This window comes from Scyliorhinus canicula, chromosome 9 (genome assembly GCF_902713615.1).
Source record: "Scyliorhinus canicula chromosome 9, sScyCan1.1, whole genome shotgun sequence".
Lineage (NCBI taxonomy): Eukaryota > Metazoa > Chordata > Chondrichthyes > Carcharhiniformes > Scyliorhinidae > Scyliorhinus > Scyliorhinus canicula.
In genome coordinates, this window is record NC_052154.1 from 81,825,930 (window position 1) to 81,842,509 (window position 16,580).

Genomic DNA, 16,580 nt, shown 5'->3' on the forward strand with positions numbered 1-16,580 from the left:
TTTATAATTTCTTATGTGCCATTTTCCCTTTTTGAATAGATTTTGCTCATTGTAACCGTTTCATTTTAGCACTGGTTGCAGCATACCCTGTGGTCATCTATTTAATTGACAATTAATCTTGAAAACATGTACCATTTTTGTGTGACGTTAAATTGGGAGCCTCTTTGCTCCTTCAGATGTGTAAGAGCTTTACTACCCAAAATTTCCAAGACCCAAGACTTCCACCATGGTCACTAAAGTAAAATACCTGGTTACTTTTCTTGTATTTTTGTGACTCCTTGTTGTGCACCCATTGACTGCAGCATTTACCTTGCTACACTCTAGTACTTCTCTATCCTGAGAATGCATAATTCAAGCTTTTTTTCATTACAAATCTCTTGCTCTGAACCAGAAAGAGACAAAGGGGAGCACAGACTCTCTCAACAATGACGCTACTTCACATGTTGAACACGGTGAAAAATATGAAGACATCCTCCGGATTATTGAAGACGAAGGTATGAACACTCTACATTTGTTTTTTTTTTTTTTTTTAAAATAATTTTTATTGAAAGAGTTTTTCCATACAGACATTTACCCCTACTAATTTTTAAATTATTTACAACACAATCCCTCTAGGCAAATGTCCCTCCCTCGCCCGCCCTCTCGCGCGCACCAGTCCTCCCTCTCCCCCCCCCCCCCCCCCCCAGGCAACCTTAACAACCAAGGCAGCCTACAGTTTCAGACATGAGCAGCGAGCAGGCTTGCCCGCGTTACAGTCGTGCGTGTCCCCCCACGACCCTTGCTGCCCCCCCCCCCTCCCCTCCCTCCTCCCCCCCCCCCCCCCCCCCCCCCCCGGGTTGCTGCTGCCACGACCCCGAACGTCTATCTCTGATCTAAAAAGTCAAGGAAAGGTTGCCACCGCCTGGCGAATCCCTGTACCGACCCTCTCAGGGCAAATTTGATCCTTTCTAGCTGGATATAGCTAGCCATATCGTTAATCCAAGTTTCAACGCTTGGAGGCCTCGCGTCCTTCCATTGAATTAATATCCTTCGTCGAGCCACTAGGGACGCAAAGGCCAGTATTCCGGCCTCCCTAGCCTCCTGTACCCCCGGTTCTACCCCGACCCCAAAGATACACTCTACATTTGTTATTTATATGAACTAACTCCACTGCAAACTGTCTGTTTAATCCATTTTTGCGAGCAGCCAATTTCTTATGAGATTGGTTGCTACCATTGAGGCATCTGCATTGTGCACTGCTGCAATCCAGTTGCAAACTGGAAATTTCACTGAAACCCTCTCGTTAACCGCTATTGGATAGGTACATGGATTACGGTAGAATGATGTGGGTGTAGATTAATTTGTTCTTAATCCAGGACAAAAGTTCGGCACAACATCATGGACCGAAGGGCCTGTTCTGTGCTGTATTTTCTATGTTCACTTTTTTGAGCTTCAACTCTAATGTTTTGTCCTGAAATTTGCATTAGTTCAAGATAAAGGACCTGAGTTTTTGGGTTGCAGTGTTTCCACTCACCAGCAAGATTTCATTTTCTTCTCCCATTTTTGAATTAAACAAAGGAATGAGGCTGGGCATTCATATATTTATTCTTCCTTCTCGCTTCACTTCTCACTTCACTTCAATTTCCAGGATAGAAATGTTTGCAGCTTTGATCTATCAGTCAAAATAGAGATATGTGATTTTGTTAGTTTCAATAATTTAGTATATTGTTGTAATATATTGAGCAATTTTGCATTTCCTGCACTACTATGATGGAAGGTGCTGACAGGTTTGCACATCTTCAATGACGTGTAACCGTTGTTTTCATCCCAAATTAGGTGATTGCAAGGGAGAAGCACCCATGGATTGGTCTACTCCTCTCAGGAAGGTTACTTTTGCATTAGAACCACAAGCCATTCCATCGCCAACGAATGTAGAAACTGAAAGTGATGAGAATGAGCAGTGCATCTCTGAGATGGGTATGCACATTTTGCCATGGCCCCTTGATTACCAAGATACAAATTTATTACCATGACTTTCAATGCTGATTTGTATTCCGAGTACTTGAAGAAAATCCCTCTTTTTGTGTACTCTAGGGATGTCACCTAGTCGTGAGGTGGAAAATTAGAAGGGTCCTCCCTTCTGGCTCATTGTGGAGCAGTATTGACTGTTTAGTGCAAGGGGGGGTGGGGGAGAAGAGTAAAAGTGGGCACATTTGATTTTATGAAGGAAACCTTTCAAGCATATCGTGCAGCAGGTGCAATCTGTCTTTCATGAGTTTAATCCTACTCCAGAAAGTAGTTTGAGTCCAGTTAAAGGTGTTAATTGAAGCTTCAGGAGGTGGGTGATTTCTAATTTATATTCACAATTGCTGCTTCTAGATCTTCCGTGCCCTTTTAATGAATGTCCATGCTCCTTTTTTAAATGGGGGAAATGTTATTTCATTAGGGTGAGCTCTTTAAGTGAACCATTGTTAGGTTAGTGTGCCACTGAACCATTTTGAACAAAAAGAACCTAGATTGATCATGTGCTAACTGGCGCCACCATTGAGCTTTTTACCCTTTGGTCAGAAGGCAACCTCCCAGCTTTGAATTCTATCCAGAGGCCTCATGAATGTATGTATTCTCTGCATAAACCTGGCTTAATTGGTCTCCTTTAGTCAGATGGACTACTGCTAATTTGCTGATTTGAAAAAGATTGGGCTAGAAGCTGCTATCATTATACATGTTTCCGTTTAACTCGCTTTCTGCTGTGGTCGGTTTTGATTTTTAAAATAGTTTTCTGATTTTGCAATTAAGTGGAAAGAAACAGCTCGCCTACTCCTGTAGTACATACTTGCATAAATGGAGATCTTGTTTAATCATTGCTTTCTATCGCCACTAGAGTTAAGCTCCCAGGAAGAATTGAACAACCCTGAAATAATTGATAAGCTGTTTGAAGGTGTGCTTGACTCGGGCAGTATGGAAGAAGAACTAGAACCTCTGGCTAAAGAACAAACAATGGCAGAATTGAAAAAATTCAATGCTGAAGAGCAGAGTGATGAGATGAAGTCCAAAGCGAAGGCAGAGTTGACAAAATGCAGAGCTGACGACCAGCACAATGATGTGAAGTCCAAAGCTAAGGAGAGAGATCAAAACCAGGACTATGAACTGACTTTACCCAGTATCTCCATGCTGTCTCCACTTGCTAAGTCTATCAAGTTGGATGCTGCAGCTCCTCTAGTGAGTGTACGATCTTGGCAGTGGTGGTTTTCTGTTCAAATAACTACCAATTGTTTGTATTGGTGGGCATTTGGCAATATATATCAAACTGATGCATATTGTGCAGTTCGGACACTAAGTTTCACAGTTTGCCTACAGTGGTAATTGAATTGTGTAAGTATTGGGTGTGGAGAGCTCCGATAACTTAATGACTTTCTGCTGCTGCCATCCTCGCATGATTTTTCAACCGTCAAGGTCTCGGGCAGGTGAAGAATTTTTGTAAAATTTTAAAGTGCCCAATTTACAGGCAATTTAGCGTGGCCAATCCACCTACACTACACATCTTTGGATTGTGGGGGTGAGACCCATGCAGACGCTGAGAATGTGCAAGCTCCACACACAGTGACCCAGGGCTGGGATCGAACCCGGGTCCTTGGCGTAGTGATGCAGCAGTGCTAACCACCGTGCCGCCCCTTGGGTGAACTATTCTATATAATTTATCTAACACATCATCATGCTAGTTGTACCAGACTGGATGAAATCCCACTGAAAGATGAGGAACTAGTACACTTTTTTTTTAAAACCGTCCATTCAAATTAGAGATCCTCTGACATTGGCTCATGACCTCCTTATGATCTCAGTCAAACATTTGGATTTAATTTTTTGAAAACATTGCAGATTTCGGTTCTCGCCGTCTCCATCTGGGTTGGCTGGGTATAGGAGTAGAGTTTCCATAAAAATCCTTGCATTTGTCCCTAAAATTATTAAACGTGATGAGCAATATCTCAAATTCTAAATTGATCACATTTGCGTTGAGCTTCTAAAGTTTGGCAATTGCTTAATTTCTGGGGGTTTTTTAATTAAAAGAAAACTGAGCTTCAAGTGAAACAGGGTCACTTTCATATAAAATAGAAATGGTGTATTTAATCTTTTTAAAAACGAGGGAAAAGCAGGTTGAAGACATGGTGTCATCTGGTGATGGAATAGAGATTATGGAGAGCAAGGAACAATCACTTGCTGGAGCATATATTGTTAAAGTGGGCACCAGGGCAGAGGTATCTATTATAGCTTGGCAATGATTTAAACTTGCTGATAAGTATCAGGCTGCTATAATAAATGTATTCACTGAATGACCATTGATCCTGTTGGCGGAGTCCCTAAATTCTAGAGTCATTGAATATAAAATGCTATTTAATATGTATTTTACAATCTATGGGCTAGTAGTATTTGAAAGTAGCTTGGTATACTTGATTGTAACAAGCCTCAACATATTTTTTCCTCCATTTTGTAGACTGCAGTACTCTCATCACTAAACAACAGCCTAACTGCATCCTGCTGCTCACCGTACTCTTCGCTTGAGCTGGATGCTCCTGGGCGGAATAAAGATCCAGTTGAAAATCTTTCAGCAGCAGTTGAAAGTACTGCATTCTACAGGTAATTTGCCCACAAAAGCATTGTATAAAGATGCATCATGATGGCAGAGCAATTTCATTTGATTCCTTACTAAACCAGTTGCTTCCTGTTCTTAAACTGGATTTCTGCAAATAATATCTTGACTTTAGTTATCTGTTTGATAGCTTTAATGGACTGATCAATAGATCCCTTTTAAAATATCGTTGAGCCTTGCTTAACTATTTGCAGAGCCATTGGCTAGGAACATAAGTAGGCCCTTCAACCTCTTAGCCTAAACTGTATCTCCATCCATCTGACTGTAATTCCATAATCACTGAATACCCTTGACTAGTAAACATTCTATATCTCAAGGTTTCAAATTATTGACTTGAGCTAGCATATATGCCTTTTGTGTATGTTACCCTTTTGTGAGAAGGTAACCCTAACTTTCATAATTAAGGCTATATCTTCACATCTTGGGCTCCCCCATCAGTTGGAGGAAAGAAATTCCCAAACGCTATTAATTTTCAATCCAACCACCTCTTGACCATCTACAAGCCAGTATGTAATCTCTCGTCTAATGGAAGTTAGGGACTTGAGATTAATGGGAGCCACATACTTTCGACAGAGGTTCCTTTGTCTGTCTGGATTTTAACAAATATTTGAAAAAATGTAGGGTGGAGCAGACTCTAGGATCCAAATGGCCAACACTACCCCTCTCACTTGTGCTCTTGTTTTTAATGCTTGCAGTACTGACAACATTCTCTGATGAATCTCCATTATTCGCCTTTCAAGGCCAGTATATCCTATACACAGGGCAGAACGGGAGCACTGTTGCTTCATAGCTCCAGGGTCCCAGGTTCAATTCTCGGCTCAGTCTCTGTGGAGTCTGCACGTTCTCCCGTGTCTGCGTGGGTTTCCTCCCACAAGTTCCAAAAGATGTGCTTTTATTAGGTGAATTGAACATTCTGAATTCTCCCTCTGTGTACCGAACAGGCACTGGAATGTGGCGATGAGGGGCTTGTCACAGTAACTTCATTGCAGTATTAATGTAAGCCTACTTGTGACAATAAAGATTTTTATTATACCATCAAAGTTACCTTCAATTGTGGTTCAGGATCCTGGTCTCCGAATCAACTACCTCACTATCCACCTTGATAAAGAATTCTTATCAGTTTGGTCACTCATCACCAAGGGTTCTCTCTCGATCAGAATGCCAACTAATTCTTGCACAACACCTCGTCTAAGATGGCCTGTTCTGATGTTGGTTCCTCAAAGTATTGGTCCAGAAAACCATCTCTTACACTTCAGAAATTCCTCCTCTATTGTACTGTGACTAATGTCACTCGCCCAATAAAGTCGCCCATAATTACAGATGTTCATTTATCACATGCACCCCCTGATTTCTTGTCTAATGCTATTTGAAGCATTACCAGTGCAGTTTGATCTGTATACAACCCCAAAGAAATGTTTTTTGCCCCTTTGGTGCTTCTTAACTTGACCCAGATTCCACACCTGTGCTAATATCTTTCCTCAATATTGTATTAATATCCTCTTTAATCAACAATGTAACTCCACCATCTTTTTCCTTTCTGTCTGTCCTTCCTTAAAAACTGAATAGCATTCAATGTTTAGTTCCCATCCTTGGATCCATGTCTCTAATCCCAACTATATCATACCCCTTTACATTATCTGCGCAACTAATTCATCCACTTTATTTAAAATGCTATTCTAGCCCTTTAGTTATGAAAAGTAACATTGATTTACTTTTTTTCTATCTGACTACATTTTTACATATGATCCTAAACCTCTTTAGATTTGCACTGCTTCCAGCTTTTCAGTGTCAGATCTATCCTTTTGGGTCCAAAATAGATGACTTTTACCAATGTTGAATTCCACTTGCTACAGTTTTTGTCCATTCACTTAATCCATCATTGGTTTACGTGTAATTTTATGATCATCCCTACCTATACAATATACTATGTCAGTAATCTGTGTCATTGGCAAGCTTGGGTAAATAGTACTCTAGCTCTCTACTGTGCCATCTCATGAATATAGTAAACAGTTTGAGACCAGTGTTCAGATAATTGTGGGGCACACCAGTTACTTCCATTCTGTTGTGAGCAACACGGTAGGACAGTGGTTAGTACTGTTGCTTCACAGCACCAGGGTCCCAGGTTCAATTCCCGGCTTGGGTCATTGTCTGTGCGGCGTCTGCACATTCTCCTTGTGTCTGCATGGGTTTCCTCCCACAACTCCCAAAAGACGTGTTGTTAAGTAATTTGGACATTCTGAATTCTCCCACTGTGAACCCAAACAGGCGCCGGAATGTGGCACCTAGGGCCTTTTCACAATAACTTCATTGCAGTGTTAATGTAAGCCTACTTGTGACCATAGAGATTATTATATTGTCTTCTACATAATCGGGTCAATAATTTGTCGTAATTCTATGAGCTTTAACCTTTTTAGTTACGATTTCTCAAATACCTTCAGTCCTTATAAATTGCATCTGCGGACATTTCCCCTGTCTGCTACAGTTAGTTACATTAGAAAATTCATAAGTGGGCATGACCTACAAGTCCATGTAGGTACTTTGAAATCAGCTGGTATCTTAACATGCTTTTGTCACTGGCTTTAATTTTAAATCCTAAAACTTCACAACGTATGTTGGATTAACTAGGCAGGAAACGTGAAAAATTGAATAAAACTATTTTTTTTTTAAAAAAAGGATAACAAGGCAAACATTTCCAGCATTTTCTCTCTCTGCTTTAATTAATGGTGTTATGGGTGGCATGGTGGCACAGTTGTTAGCAATGCTGCTTCACGGTGCCCAAGGCCCCAGGTTCGATCCCGGCTCTGGGTCACTGTCCGTGTGGAGTTTGCACATTCTCCCCGTGTTTGTGTGGGTTTCGCCCCCACAGCCCAAAGGTGTGCAGAGTAGGTGGATTGGCCACACTAAAATTGGTCCTTAATTGGAAAAATGAATTGATCACTAAATTTTTTTAAACAAGTAATGGTGTTACTTTTTGCAATCTAATAGAACAATTCCTGAATTGAGAACTTTTGACGGTTATGAGATTTGCAACCCCATCACCAACTTCTTTTAAAACATTGGAGTGGGAGCCATTCTGCCCTGGCAGTTGCAATTTTTAGTGCCATTATAGAACATAGAACTTACAGTGCAGAAGGAGGCCATTCGGCCCATTGAGTCTGCACCGAACCAGTTAAGCCCTCACTTCCACCTTATACCCGTAACCCAATAACCCCCCCCCCCTAACTTTTTTGGTCACTAAGGGCAATTTATCATTGCCAATCCACCTAATCTGCACGTCTTTGGACTGTGGGAGGAAACACACGCAGACACGGGGCGAACGTGGAGACTCCGCTTAGACAGTGACCCAGCAGGGAATCGAACCTGGGACCCTGGCGCTGCGAAGCCACGGTGCTAATGTGCTTAGGGGCAGTTTAGGGGCAGCACGGTAGCATGGTGGTTAGCATAAATGCTTCACAGCTCCAGGGTCCCAGGTTCGATTCCCGGCTGGGTCACTGTCTATGCGGAGTCTGCACATCCTCCCCGTGTGTGCGTGGGTTTCCTCCGGGTGCTCCGGTTTCCTCCCACAGTCCAAAGATGTGCGGATTAGGTGGATTGGCCATGCTAAATTGCCCGTAGTGTCCTAAAAAGTAAGGTTAGGGGGGGGGGGGGGGTTATTGGGTTACGGGTATAGGGTGGGTTTGAGTAGGGTGATCATGGCTCGGCACAACATCGAAGGGCCTGTTCTGTGCTGTACTGTTCTATGTTCTAATTACTTGTGATTCAAATTCAGTTTTCATGCATGTGCTTGCTTTCAAGAGTTGAGATCTTGGATGAATTATTTTCACTGGAAGATTGGGTGCGGTATTTTCCTCTACAATTATTCATGTCTATTTCATTTTTCATATTATCTGAATCTGTTTTCAACGGGTTCACCTTGCACTTGACTACTCTTTTCTTATTAATTTGTAAACTGGTTAATCTTGATACCCTTGAGGGGGGGGTTGCTCTCCTTTCTGCAGCCCGCACCTATCCTTTTTTTGTCTTTATGCTATTCTTTATATTTCTCCTAGTTTCCTGAATGGATACTTTGCAGTTTTATATACCTTGGCTTTATTACCTTTATCTATTTTGTCAGCAATTACTTTTTGGTAAGTAGACTTCTTGCCACTTAATTAAATTAAATTCCCCTGCTGGAATTTTGTACTTTTACCTAAAGTCTTGGACCAGTTTTCTGTCATGGGCCCTCTGTGTTTCATCCAGTTAAGGTTAACCTAATTAACTTCGAAAACCATGTACTCTTAAGTTTCTCATTTTTAAGTTGTAACATTGAAATATTTAAAAAGATGCTTTTGGTGGAGGGGGAGCGATAGAAAATGGACTTTACAATTTAACTCCTTCATCTGACCTCGATCTGCTGAGTGCTAGAACCAGTCTCCTGAAGTTGCCTTCACAGCTAACCATCCATCCTATTTTTAATGGAGTCCTTTTTAAATCATTTTCATAAACTTAATTTTATCAAGTTTCCTTGACAGTACTTTATCATATGTTTTTGAAAATCCATAGTTACTACATCCTCTGCGTTTACTGTTTTACTTTCACACTTTCAAATTAACACTGTACAACTTTAAAAAAATTATGCTGGCTGTCCTTGACTGTCTTCGATGGGGTGATTGTTTTAATTTACTTACCCCCGGAAGCTTACCTGATAAGTTGACAAGTTGCCTCATTTATCCCTTTTTGAACAGTTACATTATATTAGTAACCCTCCAGCACAACGTCACGCGCCAGTCTGTTTGAAAGATTCTGGTCCGAGCCTTGGCTGTTATCTGAATCTCACATTCTAGGAAAATTCTTCTGAGGTCCAATGCCTTTCCCACTTTCAACTTTTATCATATGCAAATATATTTGTGCTTTCAATGCATATATTTAAAGAATTAGTCCCTTCCAAACCTCCTGAGTTTCCCCTTTGTTTCTCTTTCCAGTATTGATTTGTATAGAACTCAACGTCGCAGTGTTCGGCTGCAGGAAAAGAAGAAAGAAGAAACCAAAAAAGCTATTGCCCCACAAGCAGCAGAAAATCCTTGGTTGGCAACACAGGAAGTTTCTGCAAAAGAGAAAATAAAGGTATAGGGTCATGTAAAATGTTCTTCTCCTGGAATTACGATGGGTGTTGGGAGAAATTACAGTGGCACTTTAACGTTTCTATTGCTGACTAAACAGGTATTTTCATGTTTTACTTTTGTGTCAAAAATAAGAATCATAGAATCCCTACAGTACAGAAAAAGGCCATTTGGTCCATCAAGACTGTGGTGACCCTCTGAAAGAGCACCCTATCCAGGTCCACTTGCTGCTTCTCCACTCCTCCATTCCCCGTAACCTAACCTACACTTCCCTGACCACTGAGGCAATTTAGCATGTCTAACCCACACATCTTTGGATTGTGGGAGGAAACGGGAGCATCCAAGGAAACCCTTGCAGACACTGAGAATGTGCAAACTCCATACAGTCACCCAAGGCCAGAATCAAACCCAGGTTACAGGTGCTGTTAGGCAGCAGTGTTAACCAGTGTGCCACCTTGGAAACATAAATGGTAAAATATTGGAAACCCAAAGAAAGCACTTTTTAAAATTTCAAACATTACTAAACTCAAATTACCAGTGCCCTAAATAAGGTACTTAAATGATAATCCATTGATCTTGCTGAAGCATGGGACTTTCCTGCACCCTTCAGCACTATTTTTGTCATAACTTCTGCAAGGGTAACAGGATCAACAGTGAATCTCTTTCACAAATGAGATTTAAGGTTTGAGAAACAAAACAAACAAAAAAAAATTTGAAGAAAGCTAATTGGAATCGATTGAAATATGAAAAGGGAAAGAAAAGTTGGACTGAAAGCCACCAAAAGGAAAAGAAGAAAAAAAAATCCAAGAACAGTTCACTACCTAAAGAAATGAGGTTGTACTGTTTAAATTGCTCCATTCTAGGGTTGCGCCATTGGTATAACGTTGTAGTAACAATTATTATGTCCTTAATGGTATTTGCATGACTGATTACAGGACTTGGCTTTTTGATGGATGATTAATGTTCAAGTCCAACAAGTTGCTTCGAATAAGAAGCCATTTGTGTGAAGCAACAGGTGCAAAATATTTTTTTCCCCCACCCTTCCCAGATACTCAATGATGAGATTATCAGGCTGAACAGCATTATGCATCAGGCCAGCCAGGCACTAAACTGCTGTACAGATGAAGAGCATGGTAAAGGCTCAAGAGAGGAAGCAGAAGCAGAACGTCACCTACTTATTGCTTGTGAGTAACATGGGAATAATCGGAAACCAAAACTCGCAGACGTGTCATGATGTCAAAAGGTGGAACCAAAAGTGGAAACACATGTAGTAACTTGCAGTGATAAATTTCTGCCTCATCATGGCTAAAATCAAGTCAATCAATCCCACCATAGTTTACAGTTTAATATGTTGGACATGTATTACCATTATTTTTGAGTTAATTGCATCATCCATGTACTTACTACCAACAAGAGTAGCATTACAGAAAATAATTTTTTATTTTATGGTTGAAAGGTGATTGTTAGGTATACCTGATACTGCTCCTGGCATGCCCTCTGAAGTTCTTCAGGCATATGACCAAGTTGAATGATTAGATAGTGTATAGCAAACATGCTTCATCACATCCTCGTTTTCAAATCCCTCTATGGCCTTGCCTCTCCTCCATCTTCATGCCACAGTCCTCTGATCTGTGCTCCTCTAATTCTGGCCTTGTGCTAATCTTGTTTTTTTTAAATGCTTCGTCATGGGCAATTGAAGACATAATTTCCAAGGTCCTAAGTTCTAAAGTATCCTCACTAAATCTCTGTCCTGGGCATGTTCCTCCAAGATGCTGCTTCAAACCTACCACTTTGATCAAGCTTCTGCTCCAATATGTGTGACTCCGTATCAAATTTAGTCTGAGGTCCTGTAGAATCATAAAATCCTGCAGTCCCGAAGGAGGCCATTTGGCACATTGAGTCTGCACCGACCCTTGGAAAGAACACCCTACCCAGGGCCACTCCCCCTGCCCATCCCTGTAATCCCACTTAACCTCGGGGGGGGGGGGGGGGGGGGGGGGGGGGGGGGGGGGGGTTCAATTTGTATTGCATGTGCTGATTTTATTGGTATGTAGGTTCTGATGAGCTACCATGGAGAATACAGCAGGGAACAGTTAATTGCTAAACCAGCCAGGCTAGCTGACTCTGGTCATGGAATTACTGTGGTGAATGAATCAGGAAATGGCTGTCACCCAAGCTTCTGTTTAGTTGGAAAAGGCGCAATGTCTGGCCATGCATCTTCTGTCTGCAAAGGACAGGGCCCTGCATGTGAATATGCACACTTTCTAACATGGGCAAGTGAGCTACGCTGCGAGCCTGACTATCTTGAAGTAATTTTCAGTGTAATTCTTGGCAACCAAGAATTATAGACGCAATTGGACTTGCAACATTGCTCCCTTGAGTGTACTAGAAGCCATGTATATTCACATACAGTCCTGTCCTTTGCAGAAAGATGGAGCATATCCATGCATTGAGCTTTTTTCAACTAAATTATTGGAGACAGCCATTTTGGCATTGTGTTCATTCCCCATGGCAATCCCTTGCCAATGAGTCGACCTGCCTGGTTTGAATTTGAACAATAGCTTGGCAGTTAACTTTTCCCTGCTGCATTTTGGCAGTGCCTCGACCAGAGTCCACATGTCAGCCAGTCAGCACACTTTTTTTTCATTTCATTTCTCGTGCTGTATTAACTGTTCCCTTTGCTGTTGGTAATCTTGTGATCTGTCCCGATTGAATGCAAGATTAGAAGCTTAAACTGCATATATCTTGTTCAGCAATATTCTTAATTACCAAATAATTATTTATGTTATGATTAAACTTGTAATGGCAAGTGAAATTGGTAGAATGGTGCAGAAATTTACACTGTTGCACTAGCAGTTGTCAACGTTAAGTGTTCTGACTTTTTCATTTTTACAGCTGAGAAGCGTACTGCTTTGCTGACCGAGTTGAGAAGGTTGAAAGGGGAGGACAATGTTGTGTCCATGGGAGAAACCACTCAACTGACAAATGGACTTGAGCCATGTCGAGGCACCATCACTATCTCTGATCTTCGCCTTCCTTTGAAAGCTGAATTTGTATGTTCGGCCCTACATAAGCAAGGTAGGGAAGCACAAAGTGGGCAGACAAAAGGTGTGGAGAATGTTTCTGAGGTCTTTGCTTCTTGTACTGGTTTTTGATTCTGTGTAAAGCAGCAGAATTTTATTCCTTAAAAATAGCCAGAATGACTGAAGCACAACATCACTTGCCCTTCAAATATATTATTGTATAATGAAATCCTTGGACTAACTTTCTCTCGACCTGTTTACTAGTCTCTATGATCCTGTGTAGTATTCACTCTGCTGTCAAAAGCTGTGACATCAAGCTTCCATTTCTATCTTGCTTTTGTCTCTACAGACCAAGCATTTGTGTATATAATAGATGAACAAGATATAATGTAAGAAGTCTTACAACACCAGGTTAAAGTCCAACAGGTTTGTTTCAAACACGAGCTTTCGGAGCACGGCTCCTTCTTCAGGTGAATGGAAAGGCTTGTTCCAGAAATGTTTATATAGACACAGTCAGGGATGCCCGGAATGCGAGCACCTGCAGGCAATCAAATCATCAAAGATGCAGAGAGAGAGGTAACTCCAGGTTAAAGAGGTGTGAATTGTCCCAAGCCAGTTCAGTCGGTAGGCCTCTGCAAGTCCAGGCTTGTTGGTGGGGGCCGAATGTAATGCGACATGAATCCCAGATCCCGGTTGAGTCCGCATTCATGCGTGCGGAACTTAGCTATAAGTTTTTGCTCAGCAATTTTGCGTTGTCGCGCTGCCTTCAGGAGACGCGACAACGCAAAATTGCTGAGCAAAAACTTATAGCTAAGTTCCGCACGCATGAATGCGGACTCAACCGGGATCTGGGATTCATGTCGCATTACATTCGGCCCCCACCAACAAGCCTGGACTTGCAGAGGCCTACCGACTGAACTGGCTTGGGACAATTCACACCTCTTTAACCTGGAGTTACCTCTCTCTCTGCATCTTTGATGATTTGATTGCCTGCAGGTGCTCGCATTCCGGGCATCCCTGACTGTGTCTATATAAACATTTCTGGAACAAGCCTTTCCATTCACCTGAAGAAGGAGCCGTGCTCCGAAAGCTCGTGTTTGAAACAAACCTGTTGGACTTTAACCTGGTGTTGTAAGACTTCTTACTGTGCTCACCCCAGTCCAACGCCGGCATCTCCACATCAAAGATATAATGTGTTGAGGAGCACCTTGCCTGCATCAACATACTGTTTTGAATAATCCAGAGCTATTGTCCTTTTGCCCCTTTTTCGTCTTGTCTCTCAAAACCAAAAAGTGGGGTGTATTTTACATGTACACTTGTGCCACAATTTTTTATCATCGTGTGCTGAAAATCTCATTCTGGTGGGGCATAATTTTTGAATCTTTAATATTTTTACCTTTGCTCCAGTAAATGAATTGAAATTTGATTTTAAATGCTGTCGTTAGGTTTGCATTCAAAATTATTGCCCCTCCCTTACACAAACTAATAGTTTTGAAATGCCTTTTTTTTTTGGAAATCAGCTTCTTGCTAATTCTCAATCTCATCTCGTGCATTTTTTTCTCACTGTTTTCCTGATTTTAATGCTCGGAATGTTTCTATGTTTTCTTTTGATCTGAGAAAGTACACTTTTTAATCACCTGATTTGACCTGAATTTTACAACCTCAATTCAGGGGAAAATATGTTGCATTACCAGCAAAGAAAAACCAAATGTGCAGAGATACTTTCCCAGTGTGTCTCCAAACTGTGCAATCAGTAGTGTGACTTTGTACCTTTTCAAAGTTATGCTTTTACCAAGAAATGCACAGTCTACATCTAAAGAGGTGGAAAGTCCCAATTTCGTGAGTGCTGTATTTGTGTTGCCACATACCAGAAAGCACCCTCGTGAATCTTTGTACCATCTCAAAGACTTGGTATTCTAAAGTCATATACGCTATGTTCGCTGCATTTCCCTTTCTCCCAATTTATCAAGAAATCTGAGATTGGTCAAACTCTATCATCCCTTTTGAAATCTTGGTAGTTATTTCTGACAATAAGAGATGCAGCATTTTTTCCTCCGACTCTGTACCGCCAAGGCTAGCCTGAAGTTAATCTGAATTAACTTTATTTATTTTTACAATAGTTATTATGGTTATGTTGACCAATTCCCAATCCTCTGTCCTGAATCCCCCTTTGATAGAATAAGTGCATTTCAGTGATTTTATTACTGCAGGTGATATTTGATGCTTCCATTGGGCAAGTAGGTTCTATAGGTGGTAATTTTCCATACAAAATGATGGTTAGTCCAGGGATAAAAGTAAATCCATGTGACTGAGCTTCCCCAGTAGTTGAGGGAGAGTCAAGTAACACAAAAGTTTCATATGAAAAGACTGTTTACCTTTGGTAGGGGAGGGGGTCTGTATTGTGAGAATGTTCAGCTGATTTTAAATTGTCTCACCCTGACTGAAAGTTGAACTATTGTTGATGTGGCAGTTTGCATCAACCCCAACTTTAGCTGGTTCATTGGTTTCATTGAGGTTATAAAATGTACTTGCACTTTTTATAAAATTTATTCCAATTCCAATCAAAATTTGATTTGGCTGGTATCATGCTGGCACTAATGCTTGTATGGTGGCATTGTTTGCAATAACTGCAACATTTGTGTTTTGAATGCTTATAAATACCAAGAGTGTTCCTTTGCAACCCTTTTTTGCGTCTTTTCTACAAGGTATACAAAATGCTTTTTTTTAAAAATAAATAAATAAAATAAATTTAGAGTACCCAATTCATTTTTTCCAATTAAGGGGCAATTTAGCGTGTTCAATCCACCTACCTTGCACATCTTTGGGATGTGGGCGTGAAACCCAGGCAAACATGGGGAGAATGTGCAAACTCCACACGGACAGTGACCCAGAGCCGGGATCGAACCTGGGACCTCAGCGCCATGAGACTGCAGTGCTAACCACTGAGCCACCGTGCTGCCCTACAAAATACTTTTAAAAATTCAATCTTTAATGTGGCATTTGAAATAAGATAGGATTGAACGACCATAACCCGTGGTTTCAGCAGGTAGAATAGATTGGGGTTAGGGTTTTAAACTGGAGAGCAGGAGGGTTAGGTTTGCAACTGCACTAATGTACAATCCCACGCACAGCCAGAAGACGCAGTAGAGCATACTTTTCAGATTGGAGCGGAGAGCAATGGGATACTGGCCCTGAATAGCTGAACTCTGAAAAGTTAATTGCCGACGCTAACATCGCTCTCCCTGTTCAATGCTTAAAAGCCAATGTCAGAAATGATGCCTTCATACAAACAATATCTGGCATGCTTCATCAAACCACATTTGAGAGATGCAGGCACTGGAACATTCAACACCATTGGATGTAAAATTGAGAAAATGTTAACGGAAATGTGGGTCAAATTGACTTTTGTGTTTGCTTTTTTTCAGGAAAACCCAGTCATTATTTCTTCCTGATGATCCGTTATGGTCCACATAACATTGTGGCAACTCCACTAGCAACAGCAGAAGATGCTCAGCATGGTGATACCATTACTTTCCCAACCATTATCACGCTGTGAGTCTTCATCTCTTCAACTGTTGTTTCTGGGAGTAATACAGGACTGCAAAATGTCTAAAATTATGGACAGTTGTCAAACTAAAAAAATGATGCAATCATTTGAACAAATTCCTTTCACGACCAAGATACCAGAAGTTTTTGAAATTCTAGGAAGGAAGCTGTTCAACTCATCATGCCTGTGTCGGCTTAACTGGGGCTATTTTGTTCTGAATCCTTTTTCAATCTTCCTCTCCCAAAAATTATCCAAGTTCATTTTAAGTGATATTGTCCCTGCTGAAA

At 41.1% G+C, this 16,580-nt stretch overlaps 1 protein-coding gene across 9 annotated transcripts in view; it reads left to right on the forward strand.

Annotated features, from left to right (window-relative positions):
- LOC119971478 (anillin-like) overlaps positions 1-16,580 on the forward strand; it is a 170,516-nt gene that overhangs the window by 117,353 nt on the left and 36,583 nt on the right. For 6 of the 9 annotated variants that reach the window (XM_038807050.1, XM_038807049.1, XM_038807057.1 and 3 more), the window contains 8 exons: positions 392-494; positions 1,816-1,956; positions 2,861-3,198; positions 4,469-4,611; positions 9,586-9,727; positions 10,772-10,907; positions 12,619-12,801; positions 16,172-16,298. In XM_038807050.1, coding sequence (XP_038662978.1) covers positions 392-494; positions 1,816-1,956; positions 2,861-3,198; positions 4,469-4,611; positions 9,586-9,727; positions 10,772-10,907; positions 12,619-12,801; positions 16,172-16,298 — 1,313 coding nt within the window. The remainder of the gene's footprint in view (positions 1-391; positions 495-1,815; positions 1,957-2,860; positions 3,199-4,468; positions 4,612-9,585; positions 9,728-10,771; positions 10,908-12,618; positions 12,802-16,171; positions 16,299-16,580) is intronic. The other 3 variants (XM_038807053.1, XM_038807055.1, XM_038807056.1) reach the window with 1 other exon arrangement.